The sequence below is a fragment of the Dipodomys ordii genome, unplaced genomic scaffold, assembly GCF_000151885.1.
Source record: "Dipodomys ordii isolate 6190 unplaced genomic scaffold, Dord_2.0 Scaffold2, whole genome shotgun sequence".
NCBI lineage: Eukaryota > Metazoa > Chordata > Mammalia > Rodentia > Heteromyidae > Dipodomys > Dipodomys ordii.
In genome coordinates this window covers 34,745,816-34,767,964 of record NW_012267218.1, presented here as the reverse complement: position 1 = coordinate 34,767,964, position 22,149 = coordinate 34,745,816, and the positions used below count along the sequence as shown (strand labels likewise).

Sequence of the window (22,149 nt, the reverse complement as noted above, 5' to 3'; positions counted from 1 at the left end):
TTCATGACTTAAAAAAAAAACTTCCACGGTTTCTCATCATGTATAGATACAGGAAATTTTGTTATATACCATTATGAATTTTTTCTAAGCATAAATTATTAAGAAGGCATACTTCCTATTCTCCCACATTCACGAAACCTTTGTCCAAGTCTAGTAGATTTACATCAAATTCAAAACGCTTGAAATCAGCATCAAGATGGAATAGTGCTTGGGGAAGCTCAGCTCTACTGGTGAAATAATCACATGGGAACTACTTTTCATGGTAGTTCCTCCCACTCACTGTACTCACTGTGTGCATAATAGGCTGAGTCACATTTGACCAGCAGATAGATCCTACTCTGTGAAATTGCGAAGGCCAAGAATTTTAGCAGTTCTTCAAAGCCCTCCTTAGAGTTCATCCTGCCTTCAGTTCTGCATCAGCCCTAGAGCTGAGTTCAATTCTTAGAACCCTGTTCTCATTAAACATTCATGCTGCTGCCCAGAGCTTCCCTGCCTGGATTCCCAAACATTACCTGCTCTCAACATCTTTGCAGTTATGTTGTTGCTCATGTCTGAGGGAGGCCTACCCAGCAGATCTGAGGCCTGGACTACAAGAAACTGTCTCACATTGCTTTCTATAATCAGTTGTGTTTCAAAGAGTTCTCAGAATAGCCTAATCTTTAAATAGCCACAATAAGATTATTTTCTCCTTCACATTACCTTTTTGCAATTGAATTTATGTAAAATACAGAAACTATTTACTTGAAGTTAACTGATACATTTAGAAGTTGTCAGTCACCATTATTTGACTCAAATGTCTTATTTCTTACAGAGTTCCTGGGAGCAACTTTTCAAGATCAAATCGAATGTAACTGCCTCAAGAGAAATAACCATACCAGGAAATCTCTTTCTTGTAGTGGTTGTAGAAAAACTAGCAGACAGTGGCCAGTGGGGGAAAAAGCTAATAATCATGTTACTTATGTTACTGAGGCACTTCAGTTCCATATGAAGATAATCTATCACCCTTGAGAATTTAAGATCACCTCTCTTAAACTTTCCTTATGGTTACCTTAATTATTTGCTTCAATTTCTGTATTCTAAAAAAATCATGAACTACTTTTAAAAAAATACGCCAACAATTTTAAAAGGTTAAAGTGGCATGAAAAAAGGCCAAGGATTCAAGTGCTTAGTTCTGGTATTAGAAGCAATAGGGTCTGTCATATATAAAGATATTAAGGAAGGTAATTTTAGGAAACAAGTGTACTTTCATTTGTAGAATATCTATTCATTTGGAGTTACATGAAACTAAAGTATACATTTCTTGCTAAATACAACCATTACTAAAACAAGATGAGTTTTGCTAGTTCAGTTTGCTACAGGTTAGTTTTTAGGATTATACTTCAAAAAAATAACAATTTCAAACCAGGCTTACCCTCAAAATTGTTTAGAGATACAAATATTGAGTATCAAAACTAGTTTCAAAATATTTCTAACCATGAGTGTAACCAGTTATACTTCTCTTAAGAATAAGAGAAAAGAGTGAATTTCATATGCAAATCGTTAACCAAGCCTACAGCAATATTTTTTAAAGTAGTTTTAGTGTAAAAAAAACTGTTCAAATTCAGTTTTGTCTTTTAAAATCATATTTCAGTGGAAACAATTTTTCTAAATTATTACATTGCCTGGAATATCACAAATTAATCAAATGTGGTTTGAATTTACTTATTTGGTAAATACAATTCTTTCATAGATGACTAAATTGCCAATCACATTTTGACATGAATTGGCTCATGATTCAGGAAGTGTTCCATGTTTAAAGTATTGGTTCCATACTGCATATAATTTTCATAGTATTTATAGTTTTTGCATTAAAATGTATTGTTTTTACCCAAATATTTATACATAATAATCTATCTTGAAATAGTTTTAAAGGTATTTTGGAAATGATAAAATTCCAATGTATATGCAACAATTTTAGATTTTTTTTCTTTTAAGCACTGTATGTTTGTAATTTAATCATGTAATATTTTTAATGTCAAACCTAATTATAGATTGATTTGAACATCTTACTGTGTGGTCTTTTTATAACTATTAACATTCATGTGGAAATGCTGTCCTTTGTTTGTGAAACAACTTTGCAATTCTTAACATGTCCAGAAGATGTCTTTGTTGCACTTCAGTTGTGACAACTGACTTCATCACAATGTGTGGCCAGGTCTGCTAAATTGGCATCATCTGCTTTTATTTTAAATCTTTTATGATTATGTACATATGAAATGAATATTTCTATAATCATGTCATTTTTAAAAACTAAAATAGACTAAACAAACGTTTTTCAGTGGAGAAAAATATTGAAGAATAAAAAATACATAAGGCATGGGCTGGGAAGATGGCTCAGGGGTAGAGTGCTTGCCTTGAACACATGAGGCCCTGGGTTCCATTCCTCAGCACCAGGTAAGAAGAAAAAGCTGCTGTAATCCTTCCTACTCAGAAAGCTGAGATCTGAGGATCGCTGTTCAAAGCCAGCCCAGACAGGAAAGGCCTTGAGATTCCAATAAAAAAATATCAGAAAACTGGAAGTGGTACTGTGGCTCAAGTGGTAGAATGCTAACCTTGAGCTGAAGAGCCGAAGGGTCAGTGCCCAGGCCCAGAGTTCAGGCCCCACAACCAACCAAAAAAAAAAAAAGTAATGTTAAAAAAAATACATAAGGCAAAAGAAACCATAACTTTACCATATGCACTTAACACTATGGCATATTTTCTTTTAGCCACTTTTCCTATGGATTTTTATATAGTCCTTTGATTTTTATGTTCACATTGTTAAATTTTGAGAGTTACTTTACAATTCTTACTATAAATTTTAAACTTTTAATTACATCTTAATCTCTTCTGGAAAGTATAACTTCAAAACATTTGATAGTGATAATAAACATGAATTTATACATCCCTAGGTTCTATACACACTACAGACACAAAACTACCTTGGAAGAACCTTCCAATGTAGTACACATAATGACTTCATAAAGAAGTGACAAGGAGGAAGATTAACATGGTTGTGAATTATTTTTTCTGCCACGACAACTGATGCCAGTGACATGGACATCTCCTCTGAGAACACCTAGATAATATGCAATTCGTAAGGCAACAGCTTAACTACATTCTTTTCCTACTTAAAGAAAGAAATGAAAATGTCATTGAATATATATTTTGTAGCAGTGATTTCAGTTGTATTTTAAGTTATGTTTAAGTAAACAATATATAAGCTGAATTTTTAAAGTGATCTTTATAAATTCTTTGTGACATACTAGAAAACTGTAACAAAATAGACAAGTACTATTTTAACATATTTACAAAACACTGGAACACATTTTAAATTACTCATACTAATATTCCTACGACATAGGTATGACATGGCTGTCTCCATTTTTATCAAAGAAACTAAAAAGCAGTAGATATTATACCTAATCCAAGAGTTTTTACCTCCAAATTCACACTTTTTCAATGACAAGTAAATGCCATTTATTACTAATGTGCTGTTTAATAAGCTGTTGTGGAATCCTAATGTATGCAAAAACTCTTAGTTCTCTTTCAGTGTTGTTTAAGGAAAACATGTAACTTCTATAGTAAAAGTATTATTTCTTTGCTTCCGGAAAACGTCTTGAAAGATTTCTTTTGCATGCAGTCAGTCATATGCATAACTGGTTATATAAGTTATTTTAATTTTTACTTTGACAAGCAACTTTTACTTTCACAAACAACTTGAGAAGCTACAAACTAGAGTACATTATAGATTAGGAACCAACTAATCTGAACTGAAATATAAATGACATCAAATTGACTTATTTATATACAGAAAGATTAACTAATTGTTCAATAAGAATTTTATTATTCCAGTTTTTATAGCTCTTTTCTCTTGCTACAAAATTAGCTCTGGTTGGGAACATATTCTTGCTTTAAATGCACATTATACATTGTGTACTAGGTGAATACTACAAGTGTATATGTAGGCCCTACTGACTAAATTTAAAATAAAATTTCTCATATGTAAATAACCATAAGCTATCAAACATTATGAGACATGTTTAATGTTTTAGAACATTACATTTTAACTATGTTTTTAGCACTTAGCTTCAATTATAAAAGAAAGTGCATTATTTATAGTTTTACATGAGTAGAAGTGAGTACTTATGGCAATGTCACATTGGTTTTTCAGCAACTCTAACCAAGTCTCTTAATGGAGTGGAAACAGGTTGGTTTTAGCTGATGATTTTGCTATAAAACCTACAGATATTCCAGACAAGTTCCAAGCACTACACTGTCTTGTTCATCTTTCCTCCATTATTGAAAAATTTTTAAAGAAATCCAATACTAAAATGCAATTTAACTTTATTAGCTTCCTTTTAGAAGTAGGCAATCAAGAAATGGTTTTATTAGAATTATTCTGCTTCTATCTGCTTTTATTTTATAAAAAAACATCAATTACAGCATTCTACTATTATCCTTTTAAAAATAAAATTGTTTTTCAAATTATTCAAAACACATTTGGCAAACTATCAGCATTTTAATGTTATTTTTGTTTTGATGAGATTTTTCCTTACAATTAATATAAAATTGATTTAATGGAAAAAATAATGGACTTATGTACCCTAGAAACAGAATGTGCAAAACATTCAAAAGTATTTTTGAAAGTATTATTATGAAATTTTATCTTTATATTTTATTAAACCTTTCCCTAACTATAGGCTATTTTCAGTTAAAAATATATCAACCATTTTCACATTTGACTTAAGTTGCCAGTGACTACAAAGTCTGAAATACAAAGTTAGAATGGATTTTCCTTTATATCGTATTAGTAAATACAATAGTATTTCCATAGGCTCCAGTTTTTTAATGCATCAGGATAACATTTTAGTAAGTTTTTCTAATAAATTGTGATCGAATATGACAACAGAAATACATATGAAATATTTTTCACAAAATAGTAAGGTATGTAATTTCACATTTAGGTAAATAGAAATATGTAGATCCACATTTTCTTCTGGTCTATAATATATCTTATAATTTTAATTTCTAAATGTTTTAATGTTTTAAAACATTTCATACCCAGTTATTTTTAAAGATTACAAATAGAAAATAACATTAGTAACGATCTTACTCTTTCACATACCATAAAAATAGCTATTTTAATTGCACAAAATTAAGGTGATATTTAAAAGCTATAGATGATATCTGTAGTCTGTGTTTTATAACTCATTATAGAGTAAGTTTAATTTGCCTAGAAAATGTTGATAATTTTAGTGGTTTGGTTTGATTATTTTTTTCCTGTCTTTGATTATAACAAAGTATAACTTGTCTCTCCCATCCTAGAATGTTTTACAACTGTTATCTCTCACAAAACAGCCAAGAAAACCTGCATTATATATAATTTGTGTATATAATATATTTCAATAGCATTTTTAAGTTTCCAATTACTTGTTACTTCTTCTTGGTTTAAAGCAGATATTTACAAACACTGGTAGTCTACTTTCATATGGCCTTTCATTTTTGATGAAGTGCTTTAAAAGAGTTCAATCAACCTTAATGATGCATTTTTAGTCAAGGAAATAGAATGGGGAGAAGTCAATTTGAGCTCTGAGATGAACAAGTGTCTTTAGGAAGAATAGGCATAAATGGGTTTAGAAAACAGAGTACGTGTAAAATGCAGCGAGCAGAGCACTTGGGGAAGCCAGATACAATGGAAAGAGTAAAATACTGCAGAGCTTTTTAAGCTACATACAATTGGAACAATAGACTTGATCCAACCATCTATGTTAAACTGTTAAAAGATAAGTGAAAAGCAAGTTGGAATTTTATAAAGAGTGTTGAGGCACTGTAAATGAAGAGCTGAATCCAAAGAAAATGAATGTAGTCATTCAACAGAATGAAAATGAAGTCAAAATTGGCCTATTTCCCTGGTTAATTTACCTTGTGAAGGACTCTGGTCTGTTTTAGGTATTAATCCATTAATAGCAACAAAACAATCTTTAAACTGCCACCACTGGAGTTTTTAAATGTAGTACACATCTGTGAATTTTATGAACACACACATATACATATACATTTATTTATACATCCAGGTAAAAATATAACAAATCTCATGATTATAGGAAAGTAATATTAGAGCCTACAATGATCATACTATGCTGAACTTCTTGCACTCCATGGAAAAAGAAAAAGACTAGTTTAGATTTAGGGACCATCATAAAACTTGAAATAGAAAACTAAACAGAGAACGTACTACTTGATTCAAGAGGGAATTTTTTTAATGGTTTGACTTTTTCATTAGGTGAGAGTTGTAATTGGCCTGCCCACTAAAGCTCTGATAATGGCAAATTTCATATAGGAAAGGGAATCAAATGTAGGGAAGCCAACAAGAGACAGATATGCAGTATTTTAAATTTTTTAAAATATAGTGGATTAAACAGAAGCACTGGTATTTAATGTAGCTGGAAAAAATATCCATTATAAAACAAGAAAATAAGAATGTTTTGTTTCTGCCTAACTTTCCCATCCCCTTTTCAGATTCCTTTGGGAAATTTCTTCCCAATTCTATGAGTCATTGAAACTACTGATCATAAAACAGTAGTCACTTTGAGCCTCAAATTGAGAATGAGACATTAGGAAAGATTTCTCTGGTTCATTTCCACCATTGCAACCAAGTCTCTGGCAGCCACTTGCCAGCTACTAAGTCTAGTTGAAGAATAGGGCAACACAAAGAGATATAGTTTTGACAGTAGTATTTGAGTCTCCTGGAGCAGCCTTTCCGTAAGCCAAACCCTTTGACTTTTCAATTACATGAGCCAATAAATCCTTTGGAGAGAGAGTGGAATGAATTTCTGTCACTCATAACCAAGAGTTTCTTAGTATAATGCATAATCTCTGGGAGACATGGCCATTTTCACTTCTGTTTTGAATTTCACAATTACAGTAATTTAAGGAAATATGGTTCAAGGTAAGAGTAGGGTAGGAAGAAAGTAAAATGAAATTATAAAATAATTTTTTTCTTTTATCTTTTTTTTTTGCTGGTCCTGAGGCCTGAACTTAAGGCCTAGGTCCTATCCTTGGGCTTCTCTGTGTTCAAGGTAAACGCTCTACCATTTGAACCACGGAGCCACTACCCGCCTTTTCTGTTTATGTGGTACTGAGAAATCAAATCTAGGGCTTCATGCATTAAGCCACATTCCCAGCCCCAATAAATTATTCTTTAAACAAGCCAATTTCTTGGCATCAAAGGTATTATGGATTGGGGAAAGAGAAAGATGGAAAGTTAGCAATTCTTTAAGACAGCAATCCAAAGGCAGGAATATAATACATAAAAGCTATTGCATAGGAAATTTATGTTTGATAGAAGAATTTTCTGGTAGAAAAGAAATTATTTTATGTTTTATAACATGTTTCCACAGGGTAGAATCTGAAGGTAAAAACATGTATTATAAGTCAAAGGACTGGTTCTAGACTGATCTATTATTACCTATCAATACAATTTTAACTGCTCTGGATCTCTGACTTCTTGCCTCTACAGCAAGCAATTCTCTCACCTCTAAAATTGTGAATGAACAAAGTTCATTTTGGTCAGAAATGCCTTTTTTGTTGTTGTTACTGCCTACAAACTTGGGCTAAGCATGTAAAATAATCAGGTAGAAGAGATTTCTGGTCACAAATTTCAGTTTAACAAATACAATTTGGTGATATTTATCTTTAGAATTCTCTTGCAAATACCTTTAGAAATTTTATCTTTTCATTGTACTATACTCTTCTCCATAAACTAGCTCTCTTACCAACTTCTGATACTTAGTTAGAAATATACTGTAAAGTTTCCAGAACATTTTACCATTTTAATTTTTTTTGTAAACTGTGATTAAATTCACATAAAATTTACCATCGTTTTAAAGTGTAATGTTCAATAATACTACATTCTCAATGCTGTACAACTATCACTATTATTCATTTCCAGAACTTTTATCTTAAAAAAAAGTCAAACTTTGTACCTATGAAATAATTCCCCATTCCCATTCTCTGGCAGCTACCATTTTTATGGTTTTATAAATTTACAATTTTAAGTATTTCATATAAATGTAAATAAGTATTTAAGTTGGAATGTATCATGCTTAATGTTTATTTTTGTTTGAGCTAATTGAGAATTTTTCAGACTCAGACTAGAAATTAAATTGTGTATGCATTAAAATACATATCAAAAGTATCCCTCTTTATGTTAAAATCACAGAATAAAATTTGCAGATAAAAAGAAAGCTTTGAACTACACTGATAGTGTGGTATTCAATTCTTTACAGATTGTAAATTATAGTGGGACTGTTATGACAACTGTCAAATTTTTCCCAAAGCAATCTTCAAGCCTAATCAACATAGACAAATCACTCTTTTCATTTCTGTAGCAATAAAAATTTAAGCAATATCTTTTGATTGGAGTTGTCTTGAAAATTGCTTAGTTGGAGGCCTTATTTTAAAATGCAACAAGCCTGAAATGTTAAATGTAATTTGCCATGCGTCCTTACAGAAAGAATGAGGCATTTTGGTACATTTTTCCTAATTGTTTCTGATTGCTGCCTGGGCAGCACCAGTACTTCTTATCTTCAAAATCACCTTTGAGGGCTTCAACATCTTTGATCACTACTTTTAATCAAAAAGAGACTAAAAGTAAAAATAATTTGGCTATTACAGGGGAGAAATCTTTACAATGCTTTAACATTTGTGTGTGTGTATGTGTGTGTATGTATGTGTGTGTTTTACTTGACCTTAAAGGAAGGCTCCTCAGAAGATAAATATTGATTAAGGTGACACATTACCTGATGTTAATATTGACAGAATCACTGTGCCAGGAAAAGTAGTCAATACTGAAGGTAATGCTTTAGTTTTCTAATGATAATTATGTTCAAGTCTACTTATAATACAGCTCACTTTTAAGTGGCAGTATGTTATTTAGAAATTTTATGCACCTAAAATTTTAATTGCACAAAAATAAAATGTTAGACTATCTTTGTTTCTATCCACAATATAAAAATTTAAACACAGAAAGAATACAAGAGCAGAAATATAGTTAGAAATTTAGAAGCATGGCCCAGTTTCTTAATATTTCCAAGGAAAGGCACTAGAATCTGGAAACTTTGACTTGTCCAATATCAAATTGACAAGTTTCATAGCATACACATTTAAGTTATAATTTAAAGTCATGTACACTTATTAAATATGTTTTCCATAGCTCCATAAAAGTTATATTTTCCTTTTACAGTAAAACACTTAAAATCCCACTTTTAATCTGGAGCAAAATTCTCATGTTCATTTATCAAACAAGGAAGAAATACTTTGCTAAGGCCTGAGGAAAATGTTTGTCTGATAAATTCACACCATACAACGAAGATAAAATATTTTCAGAGTGCTCTCAGATGTTTATGTGCTTGAATGGAAGGAACCATTCTCTTTGGGAGGGCAGTAATGGATAAAATGAAAAGACAGGGGAAATTGATTTAAGGCCCTTTTCATTATATCTGAAGATAATTCAAGGACTCATAAGGAAAATTTTATTCATTCTGTGCATTGGAAGAATAAAAAGAAACATTGCCTCTGGAAGAGTTCAGATGTTAAACGGGTTAGAATTTTTATAATTTTATTATAAAGAATGTGTATATTAGAGAAAGGAGGCATAGAAAATGACCTATCAAAATTAGAAATGTAATTTAGGTTTTGTATAGCCCACTCTTCTACTCTAGAGTACACTTGGGTATATCAACAACAAAAGGAACAGGTTTTCCAAAGATAGTGAATTGTGGAATTGAGACTACATGCCTCTATACTTATAGAGATATCTAAATGTTATTAATATTTGCTATTTGTAACAGAACTAATTATTTGTTTGGTTTTATTACATGTATTAGGCAGAATACATCTGCCCTTAAAAGAAATCTTGCCTCTGAAATATTTTTAGTATTGGGAAGCCAGAAGAGAAGATTCACAAGGAAATAATCTGTAGACTAGTTTTATATAAAAGCATTTACACATTCTATTCTTTACTGTATAGGAAAGTTGTATATAAAACTATCCAATATTGTGTTAAAATTTTGAAATAAGAGAACTTTTAAATTTCAGTAAGATTAATATTTATTCTATTTATTTTTATACATTGGTATAAAATAACTGATTAAAATAAGTAAAAAACCAAATCATTAATTTTAAGATGATTACTTTAAAATTACATTGTCAGAGTCAAACCACATATGAAAATCTCTTCCAATAATGCTTAGCCACTGCTGGGTCCACAAAATAAGATCCATAAGCATTTTTTGCATATTATATGTTATTTTACATATGTATACCTATATAAATACACTACTACATGTAGTTTACGTGTACACTAAAATCTGAGTTTTATATGCAACATTAGAAAGCAATCTTGAAAATTTATTCATGAATCAAGAAAATGTTCTTGCTATAAAACCAATTTGACCAGAAAGTATAGTTGAAAAACTAGCATGTGCAAGGCTCTGGGTTCAATCTCAAACACTATTTCAAAAACAAACAAACAAAAGATAATCTATTGAAACAACACTGCTTTGGTCCAGAACCTAAGCAGGCTCTGATTATCAGAGCTTTTAATTTACCAGTATACCAAATAACCTACCGTAATTTTCAGCAATATAACACTAAAAATATAGCAGTTTTCTATGAAAGCATTGATACAATAATTCTTTATTCAGAGAAACTATTTTCTGAATTATTCTCTGTATAAACGTACTCTTAAAAAAACAAAACTCTTATCATGCCTTTTCATTGATTGCACACTGGCCAAATTATTTAGCAGCAGCTAGCTAAGCTGGGAAGAGAGGAGTGTTTTTGCCAATATTTTTGTTTTAAACATTGATTTAAAGATTATAAAAATAATATAGGAAATATTCTACCAATAATCTTGCTTTTTTTGTTTACTTTCATATGTGTGTATGTATGTGTGTGTGTGTGTGTGTGTGTGTGTGTGAATTCAGGATCTAGGCATTGTCCCTGAGCATTTTTTTTTTTTTGGTCGGTCGTGGAGCTTGAACTCTGGGCTTGGGCATTGTCCCTGCACTCTTCAGCTCAAGGCAAGTGCTCTACCACTTCAGCCACAGCGCCACTTCCGGTTTTCTAGTGGGTTTTTATTGGAGATAAGAGTCTCACGGACTTTCCTGCCCCGGCTAGCTTTGAACCATGATCCTCAGATCTCAGCCTCCCGTGTCGTTAGGATTACAGGCCTGAACCAGTGGCACCCGGCTCCCTGAGCATTTTTGCTCTGGCTAGTGTTCTACCACTTAAGCCACAGCTCCACTACTGGTCTTTTGATGAAGATAAGAGTCTCACAGACTTTCCTGCCCAGGCTGGCTTCAAAATACAATCCTAAGATCTCAGCCTCCTGAGTAGCTAGGATTGCAGGCATGAGCCACCAACATTTGATTAGTACTCTCTTTTTATACAACTGTGATCTCTTTCAGAATGTATGAAATAATTTTTCAGTAATGGCAATATTCTAAAATAATATTAAATATCAATAAAATTTTAAAATGTACCTGAAATCACTGATCCAAGATGACAAAAATGTAAGGGCTACCCAAAACAATTCATAATTTTTGATCATAACCAAAACCTGAAAAAAAAATTTTCCTCATCTATCCATCAGGAATTATTCCATTTTTTTCAGAACTGTAACTCAAAACATACAATAAAGTCTCAAACCAACTAGTGGCAAAGCTATGATCATGTTACTGTTTTATACTCCCATTTAAAATGAACTTTTCTATATTAAAGCATGTTTCAACATGGAACTTTGTAATTAGTTATTGGTCACTCCTTAATATCTTCATACCTCGTTTCACCCAACCCACATGTTGAGACATTCTAAAATTTTTACTCACTACATGCTCATTCATATGTTTGAGAGAGATACATGTCATGATTTTTGATATAATGAATTTAAAAACAATCCATGAAAGAAATCAGTCATAAAATAGGTTAGTCCTAAGTATGTGTGTGTCTTCCAAGTTCCACCCTGTATTTTTAAGTGGTCTTGGTTTTCTTTTAATATTTACATGGGAATTGAATGCCATTATGTCCTGAAAACCCAAACGCTTAACAACTAAGCCATCTCTAGTACAACTAGGAAAAGAAGAAACATAATCTACATTAATAATTTTCAGATAAGGAGACCCAAATGCGACAGTCTCACGTTACTTAAGAATCCCAAGTATGCAGAAGTTGTAGAGATTCAGTCACATAAGGAATCGTGCATACCTTGACATAGACAAACTGGCTTCAATGTACTCTTATATGAGCTTCGAAAGCAGTTGAGACCAGTCATTGTTAAAGCTCTGAGAAGCCATTTTGAGGACTCCAATCTGGCAAGCTGATGTCCAGAACTTGAGAGGAAAATCAAATTTCATAAAAAATGGGCATGGTGGGCATTGAGTATATGGGTATGTTTTCAACAAGATGTCTTTGTGGACACCTTGTTAAGATTCCTAGATCTAAAATAAATGCCATAGTAATACCCCAGTTTGAATAACAATTAAAAGGAACATCGTAACTTTGCCTTGCTTTACTAATAAATAGGTATCTTAGTAACATTTCAACAAGGGACATTTTACTTCCTTGTTAAAAAGCACAGCTATAAGTCCACTTACATTAACAACAAAAAAAGGAGTGATAGTTACATTAATGCATGCCATGAGATACCTCAGGTCTAATATTCTATACCACTTCAATAAAGCAAATATTGACTAAAAATCGAGTCATACAAACTTCTCAGTTTCCCAATACCAATATAAGTTTTATCTGAGGGCCAATGGCTCATGCCTGTCATTTTAGCTACTCAGGAAACTGAGACCTGAGGATTACAATTCAAAGTCTGACAGGGCAAAAAAGTATGATTCTACCTCCAATTAACCAGCAAAATGACGTTGGAAGTATGATTCAAGTGGTTGAGCACCAACCATGAGCAAATCAATTATCTCAGGTAGATATTCTTTATAATTTGCCACACCTTTTACATTAGGCATTTGCTCCTTTACCCTACCCTTTAATGTTTTTAAAATGGCTTCTTAAACATCATTAGCCAGCTTCTGTTTGCTTCAGTTTTCTTCTTCAGCTTCTTTACCTCTCTTATCCTTCATAAAATTGAAATTAGGGCCTTGGGCTTAGAAGGATGTAGTAGTTCGTTTAATCTACCATCCAAACTACTAAATTTTTTCCCATATCAACAATAAGGCTGTTTCATTTTCAGATTATCTATATGCTCCCTGAGAACCACTTTTAATTACCTTCAAGAAATCTGCAGTCAAACTTGGCTATTTGGCTCAGGAGGCCTAGTTTATGGCCAATTTTGGCTTTTCATTGAACTTAACATCTAGTTTGTTTAAAATAAGGAATATTCAACTCTTCCTTTTGCACGAATGTTTAGAGTCCATTGCAGCTTTATTAGCTAATTTCAATAGTGTCCTTTTTTTCTAGGCAGAATGATGAGCCAGGACAGGGGCAAGAAAAATGAGAGCAAGAGGTTGGAAGAACACAATTTAGTGGATTTCCCCTCCCCGCCCCCAGACCCCCCCTCCACATTAAGTTCACTGTGTTATAAGTGTGGGATTTGTAATGGCCCCAAGACAACTAGTTAGTGGTAAAGCAGGCAGTCAGGGAATTGAAGGTCTACACAACTTCCAGGTTAAACTGATCAACCAAAAGAGCAACAAAATAGGAATATGCAGCTAAAAGGAAACCAGGAAGTGTAAAGGTATGTTGAGTAAGGGCAAAAGAACAAGGAAATGAAGACATCCCCCTGAGTCTTTGGTATCACGGTGGCCTCATATGGAAAGAAAAGGAAACCCACTAATCCTAGGACTGTTTTTGAAGAGTGTAAGAAATGAGAGGTGAGTGACCGACCAATACGAGCTCAAGGCTTTATTGGGTGAACAGACCTGCTCCAAAAATTTAAACAAAATTTTAGGGGGCAGTCACTTGGGTTACATTACATGGATTATGGGAATTTGGGAGTAAGGTCAATTCCAAGAAGTGTTATGAAGGTGTTACTTGGACTACAGGAATTGGGGGTGGGTGGGGAATCACTTTCCAAGGAGAGTAAGAAGACTTGCAACTGGGGCAGGAATGTATGGCACACCGGGAAAACAATAAAGCAAAAACATCGGGGAAATAGAAACCTCACAAGGCCGGGACTTAATGGGCAAGCTGACTCTGAGACCTTAGAGAGGGCTTGAAATTTGGCTAGAGGAAATACATAAAATCCCCTAACAATGCCATCACGGTAGCTCAGTCTTTCTCTTGTTTGGGAGTTCCTTCTCTCCTTTTCAATACAACTTTTCCGCTTACTTCTTCTCCCTTCTTCCACTGTCCTGGACACGAACTCGGCTCACATGGATAGCAACTTAGCCTACGTTTCTGTTAACAGTAGTGGTGTGTAGACATAAAAACAACGGGGGAAAAGGTTGAAATGTGAGAATTGTCACACTAGGACCCCCCAAAAAAGTGAGCAAATGTCGGAAAGATGGCACCAGTTAGGACTTGCTCAAGAACCTCTCACAGATCTTCAGGTTAGGGGAAAAGAAACATCAGCATTTGTCAAGAGCAATAAGGTAATCCTACAGGCAGTTCCAACACCTCGAGGCTGAAGCACTGGTCACTGGAGGGGTTGGGGTAGTTATGGCCTGAGGGTCTTTTAACAGAGGTCGCTGGATCCGGAGAAACCGAGCTCCCCCGACGCTCGGGTCAGCCTACCAGGCCCAAACCCCGTAGCTGGATGCTCCCATTCCAGCCAGCAGAAGAAAAGCGTCCCGTCACCCGGGCAACGACGCCCTGGCGTGGGGGCGTGGCCTAAGTGAATGCTCGGAGCCAGCGCCGCCTCCCTTTCTCTGCTGAAGGCCGTGCCAGTACCGAGTAGGAACTGGAGTCCGCCTTGCTGCCTCGGACCCAGGCTGGGCGTGTGTGGGTTAAGGCCCAGCGCGAAAAAAGCGCGCTTCTGCGCAACTCCCCTTTAGGCCGGCGGCCCGACCCGCCTGGGGCGCGCGCGCAGGCGGGGAACGAGGCGAGCCGGCGTCGGCCCCGCCTCCCGAGCGCGCGCGCGCGCGCCCGGCGCCTCTCGCGAGGCTCTGGCGGGAGTTGACGTTAACCATGGCAACGGGGAGCGGCCCGGGAGGCTTGGGGTTTAGCTCGTTTGGGGGCCGCGGCGGCTCCTCGGCTTCCGCGTTCCGGAGCCTCCAGCGTCCCAGAGGGAGCGCCGGACTCAGTTTACCGACAGGCATGCAGTGCCCCGGATGCCTCCCGGTCTCCTCTCCGCTCGGGTGACGCGAGGTACGTGCCCCCTCCCCGACACTCGCCTCGGCTTCCCAGCCCGGCCTGGCTTCGACGACCACCGGAACCGACTCGGCGGGCTCTGCCGGGAGGCCCTGCCAGCGCGGCCGTCGCGCCGAGCCCAGGCGGTGAGGGGTAGGGGTCCGGCGAAGCCCTCCGGAGCCCCGTCCCGGGAACGGCCCGTGGGTCCCTGGTGGAGAGGGGGCCGTGTTTCCCCGTGCGGTGCGGCCCCCACGCCCCTTAGCTGACCGCCCGGCACGCTAGCCCCGTGGGCCGAAGGAAAGCCCCCTCGCCGGGACTAGGTCGTTCCGCTGGGGGCTCGGCTCCCTCTACCCAAGTGCACGCCGCTGACCGCAGCCAATCGCCCATCCTGCCTCCGAGCTACCTGCTCGGCGCCCATCTGTGCCCTCTGAACGCACGGCTGGTTTAGCGTGTGCTGATGCCCAGGGGTCTTGAACTCAGGGCCCCCGGGATCGATCTCCCTGAGCACTTTCCCTCCCGGCTGGCCCTCAAAACCACGTGAGCCCCAGCTTCCCTGCTGGAGGTGAATTGGTTGCACCCGTGATCTTCAGATCTCAGCCTCCCGAGTAGCCAGGGTTCCATTCCTCAGCCCCCTTTTCGCTACGGTTAACTGTTTTGGTGGTTTCCTTTTCATTGTCATTCTTGTAATTAGGACATTTTTTTCGCGATAGCTACTGCTGTTTCCCTCCCCCTCCCCCTGACCCCCAATCCCTCAATGCCCCAAACTGTCACACAGCCTCCAGCTCACCTGTTAAATTTTTTAGCAGTTTAACTGTTTGGAGCACTTGCTGATTACTTGTACTTTTCCGATGGAAAGGGTTGCTTCTGTTATTAGTTGCTGCAGGAAACACAAACGATCGTTTCTTTCTTAGTGGTACGAGCTGTATTGAAACGTCATTCACATTCCCTACATTTGTCACATTTAAAATGGACACAGTTTAGTCACAGAGCCTTTACTATCGTTTTAGAACATTTATCCTTCAAATCTCCCTTGGTCCACTGTCACTATCTCTACCCGCTCTGGGCCACCACTAATCTATTTACTACCTCACAGATTTGCCTATCCTAATAGGACATTTTATGTAAATGTGGGGTGTGACTGACTTCTTCCACAGGGTCGGAGAACCTTGTTTCTGCCAAGGGCCATATTGAAGGCCATATAAAATTATCAGGCGAGAAACGTGTACCTGCCTCACTACGTACCATATCATTCACAGGCCCTCTATTGTCACAAGTCATCATTCCTCACCACTGGTAGAATAATGTTTTCAGTTTACCCATATTGTGTATATATATTAACTTCATTACTTTCCATTATGTTGATGTGCCCTCCTTCAGCCATTCAGCTATTGATGAATATTTGTGTTGTTTCCATTTTTTGACAGTAACAATATTTTTGGTGTAAAGATTTGTGTAGATGTGTTTTCATTTCTCTTGAGTATAATACCTATGATTGGAATTGCTTTTCCCAAATTAACTGCACCATTTTCCATTCTTACTAGGTGTGTTTAAGGGTTTTTACTTTCTCCATAACCTTGTCAGTAGTTATTCTAGTTATTTTAAGCAATCTAGGGAATTTGAAGTGGTATCTCATTATGATTTTGATCTGCATTTCTCTAATGAATAATGTTGCTGATCTTCATACCCTGGCTTACTGGCTACCTGAATATCATCTTTGGGGAAATAACAATTTAGAATTCTAGTGATAGCTGTCTTTGTATCTCTGCATTCTGACTGGCACACTCAACAGCTATCACCAGACTATTTTTTAAAAATCCATGTCTACATACTTTTTAGAACTACTTTGGTGGTCACAAATGTTTTTCTGTCCATCACAGTTCAGTGTTGATTTGTTTTAATTTATATCATGCTTTTTTGTGTACTGAAAAACAGGCTAGCTTATTTCTTTTCCAGACACAACATTTTCTCCTTCCAAAATTAGTATATGTAGGGATTGTTGGGATAATTAAAACTTTAATAGATTTCCTTTTCAGTTTTGTAAAATACATTTAGTGCACACTGTTCATGTAAATATGAAATTCTTTTTGGAGGTACTGGGTTTTGAACTCAGGGCCTTCCGCTTGGCTAGGCATGCACTCTCTCACTTGAGCAACCCCCAGTGCTTTTTGCTTTATTTTATTTTTTATTTTTTTTTTTGTCGGTCGTGGGGCTTGAACTCTGGGCCTGGGCGCTGTCCCTCAGCTCTTCAGCTCAAGGCTAGCGCTCTACCACTTGAGCTACAGCGCCACTTCCGGCTTTTTTCATTTTGCTTATGTGGTGCTGAGGAATCGAACCCAGGGCCTCAGGCATGCAAGGCAAGCGCTCTACCACTGAGCCATCTTCCCAGCCCCAGTCATGAAACTCTTATCTCCAATAAACCACCAGAAACCTGAAGTGGCGCTGTAGCTCAAGTGGTAGAGTGCTAGCCTTGAGCTGAAGAGCTGAGGGACAGTGCTCATGCCCAGAGTTCAAGGCCCACGACCGACCCAAAAAGAAAAGAGTCTCACGGGGACTTTTCCGCCTGGCTGGCTTCAAACTGTGATGCTCAGATCTCAGACTCCTGAGTAACTAGGATTATAGGCATGAGCCTGGCTCTAAGATTGATTTTTACAGCAACACAGTAGAGTTACAATAACAGAGCCTGAACTAAAGCTGAAAATATTTGCTCGGTCATTTGGACACAAAGTTTGTAGACCCTTGTAATAGAATAAAAAGTTAAACAGCAAAAATAATGGGGAATGATGAAACTAGTGGCAGATTTAAATTGAGTATTAGTTTATGTATGTGTGTGCACGCACCAGCCCTCAAGGCCTAGGTGCAGTCCCTGGGTTTTTTTTTCTTGCCAAAGGCTAACATTCTACCACTTGAGCCACAGCTCCACTTTTGGCTTTTTCTAAAAAGTAGTTTATTAGAGGTGAGAGTCTCATGGACTTTCCTGCCCAGACTGTCTTTGAGCTGTAGTCCTCATGAGTAGTTAGGATTACAGGTACAAGCTGCTGGCATCTGATAAGAGTACTAGTTTTTTGGACTGTGACTTCAGAATCTAGAGTTAGATCCAAATTTAAATATTATGTTCTGCGTAGTAAAGATTATGATCTCATTAAAAACTTGAAACTTTAGTATATCTATTTTGTGTTTTAAAAACAATTTAGTGCCTAGTATGTGTCAGGCAGTGGAGCCCTGATAAGAGGGCTCTCCTTAGAGTTTAAAAATAATAAATCTATTACCTACAAATGAAGTTATAAATCCTTCCCTGAAAGGAATTAAGGAGATAAAATAGAACTAGTATCTCCCACCCTCTACTCCAGGTTTTAAATGTGACATTTTCAAATAGCATTTTTTTTCTTTTTCATAGAGCCTGCTGATTATGAAAAAGGATGTGGCTTTCAGACTAATCCTGGATGAGAAGCATGAGTCCAAATGTTCCTCTGCTGAATGATTACAAACAGGACTTCCTTCTGAAGCGCTTCCCACAGACTGTTCTCGGAGGCGCTCGACTCAAATTAGGCTATTGTGCCCCTCCTTATATATACGTCAATCAGATTATCCTCTTTCTGATGCCATGGGTTTTGGGTGGACTTGGGACACTTTTGTATCAACTAGGTGTCCTGAAAGACTACTCTACAGCAGCTTTTTCAGGTGGACTAATGCTTTTCACTGCATTTGTTATCCAGTTAACAAGTATATATGCCAAAACAAAATCAGCAACAGTAGAACGAATACTAACCACAGATATTTTAGCAGAGGAAGATGACCATGAATTTACAAGCTGTACTGGGGCTGAGACTGTCAAATTTCTGATTCCTGGCAAGAAATATGTAGTCAATACAGTGTTCCATTCTGTTCTTGCTGGGTTGATGTGCGGTCTTGGAACATGGTATTTGCTCCCAAATAGAATAACCTTGCTGTATGGTAGTACCGGAGGCACTGTTCTACTCTTTGTCTTTGGATGGATGACACTATGTATAGGAGAATATTCATTAATTGTAAACACAGCTACAGAGACTGCAACTTTCCAAACCCAGGATACTTATGAAATCATTCCTCTCATGAGACCACTTTATATTTTTTTCTTTGTTTCTGTGGATCTTGCACACAGGTAAAAACCTATCAGATTCTTTATAACTTGCTTTGTTTTTAAGTATACCTGATAAGAGAGCTCTTTTTTTTTGTTTAAAAATAGTAAATCTATTACTTAAAAATCATGAAGACTGTACCACTGGGTGGTAAGTTGTTTTGATTAATTTTCAGACTAGTCTCTAAAATTTCATATTTCAAAACACTTGTTAAATCTTATTGAAGAAACAAAATGAAACATTTAGAGGTTTTAAGCAAGTTTTCAATCCTGTACTTCACTGTAGATAATCAACATTAAAACAAAAAAGCCTGGCTGAAACCAGGGACAAGAAACAGAACTTTCTGGGGCAGGGGTAAATTAAAATTTATACACATAAATATTAAGATTGAGTAAATGTAACATGAATAGAAAATATATTTCTAATTTTCTTATAAGAACAATATAGAAAGAAATTTTGATTTTTAATTTATAGAGTAAAATTTTTAAAAAGAATTTGCAAAATTGCTTGATAATATCATTTTCTTACCTTTTCTAAATCTGACTTTTCTTTCTCTGTTTCTGTAGATTGCAGCTTTCTCTTTCCCAGGTTAGTGTCCAGGTAGAAATGTACAAAAATGTTATGCATTGAATGTTTATTCCCTGGAAAAGCCATATAGTGAAGTCCAAAATCCCAATGTAATGTTTATTTGGAGATGGAGCTTTTGAGAAATAATTAGGTCTGAAGGTGGGACCCTAGTCTAATGGGATTAGTATCCTCCTAAGAGACAGCAAGAAGGCAGCCATCCTAAGCCAGAAAGGAAGCCCTCACCAGAACTTGAACATACTGACAGCCTGATCCTGGACTTCTAACCTCCAGAACTGTGAGAAAATAAATTTCTGTTGTTTAAATCGTCCTCTTTTATTTTGTTATAGTAGCCAAAACTTAAGATTTTAGTACTGAGAAGTAAGATGCTGCTATAACAAATTCTTTATAACTGGGTAATGGGTAGAAGGTGGAAGTGTTTTGACATACCTACTAGAAATTGAGTCATTAAGGGTAATTCTAATTATGTCTCAGATGGAAATGATGAATGTGTCATTGGAAACTGGAAGAAGGGTAATCCTTGTTCTAAAGTAGAAACAACTTCATTAAAGTATGTGCTGGTGTTTTGTGCAAGTGTGTGCTCGTGTTTTGTACAAGTCAGATTTTGTAGAAGATTAAGTTGGATTTTTATGTAAGGAGAATGTGAAGGAAAGTGAAGAAATAGCTTGATTCTTCCTGTTTAAAGTAAAAGACAAAACAAAAAAGATGGAGAAGTTAAGAAAAATGATGATTTGGAAATTTACCATCTATACATATCATAAAAAAGTGATGAGAGTATCAAAGATGTGACTAAATTATCACATAAAGCACATATGGGATTATTTGAATAGAAACACTGCCAGTTTAAATTGAAAGAGATGGAGACAGGTAGAAATAAATAAACTTCTTGGATTTGACCAGATGACTTGTTAGTACTAGTCAGCTGTGAATGTGTGCTATTCTTCAAGAAAAGGAAAGAAAAACTATGCCCAACGTGACTCCAAGACTTTCAAGACCATTGTCTCAGTTTCAACAGGCCAGATGCCCTCCACCTAAAGCTTTAGTGGCAGGACTACTGAGTACTGGATTTTAAGGCTTATTGTCAAGCCTTAACATCTAAGAATTTTTCTTACTACATTAGGGACTTCCACTTGATCCATCATCCTTTTTTTCTTACATCTCCTTTTTGGGGGGAGTATGTTTTTCCTATGTGAGTGCCACTATTGTATTTTAAAAATATTTAACTTACCTAGTTTTACAGGTTCTCAGTTGGAAAGGGATTTTGTTGTACCAAGAATAGATTGTACCTCAGTTTAATTTATGTGATATTTAAAGTTAATGTGACTTTAGAGTTATTATTGCTGGACAAGTTAAGACTTTGGGCTCTATTGGAACAAAATGAATGTATTCTACATGTGAAAAGACATGAATTTGGAGGTAAGGTAGAGATAGAATGTTATAGACTGAACAGTCTCTCCAACCACCCCACCTCAAATTCTTGTATAGAAGCCACAACCCTCAATGTGATGTTATTTGGAAATAGCGCTTTTGAAAGGTTATGATATGAAAGGCACCTCAGTCGAAGGAATTGGTCTATCAGACCAATAAGAAGAGACACATGATGGCTTGCTTTCTCTGCAATGAGAATAGCGATAAGGTAGCTGCCCATGAGCCAGGGAAAAAGCTCTTAACAGAACTTGATCATACTGGCATTGTGATCTTTTTTGTTTCTTTTTCATTAATTATTTTCTTTTTTTTTCCTTTTTTTTTATTGTGAAAATACTGTACAGAGGGGTTACAATTACAAGGGCAAGATAATGAGTACATTTCTTATCAAGCATTGTAGCCGCCTCCTTTGTTTCCCCTTCCCATCCCTTCCCATCCTCCCCCAGTCCCCCCACCCAATCCTCCCCCCCCTGCACCAAAGTTGTAAAGTTCGTTTTCGACATAACGACTTGTACATCTCATTGTTACAATGGGTCCACCTGTATCCCCATTTAAACAATTTGTTTTTCCCCGTCCCCTCCACAAATTATATCAACATCAAATACAGTGAAAGCAGGGGTTATACTGTGGGGGAGGGACATACAAAGCAACAAAGAAATAATCTTATAAATGTGTTAAAAACAATTGCATG

General features: G+C 36.4%; 2 protein-coding genes across 4 annotated transcripts in view; both read left to right on the top strand.

The window, feature by feature from the left end:
• The window catches only part of LOC105986699 (leucine-rich repeat-containing protein 9-like), a 78,090-nt gene extending 76,117 nt beyond the window's left edge, over positions 1-1,973 (top strand). The window contains exon 32 of the mRNA XM_013017736.1: positions 812-1,973. Within this exon, the coding sequence (XP_012873190.1) occupies positions 812-1,008 (197 nt within the window). The 3' untranslated portion in view covers positions 1,009-1,973. The remainder of the gene's footprint in view (positions 1-811) is intronic.
• Positions 1,974-15,160: 13,187 nt separating this feature from the next.
• The window catches only part of Pcnxl4 (pecanex-like 4 (Drosophila)), a 32,138-nt gene continuing 25,149 nt past the window's right edge, over positions 15,161-22,149 (top strand). For 2 of the 3 annotated variants that reach the window (XM_013017150.1, XM_013017141.1), the window contains exons 1-2: positions 15,161-15,351; positions 18,728-19,471. In XM_013017150.1, coding sequence (XP_012872604.1) covers positions 18,774-19,471 — 698 coding nt within the window. In that variant the 5' untranslated portion in view covers positions 15,161-15,351; positions 18,728-18,773. Of the gene's footprint in view, positions 15,352-18,727; positions 19,472-20,014; positions 20,037-22,149 lie in introns of those variants that run through there. The other variant, XM_013017160.1, reaches the window with a different exon arrangement.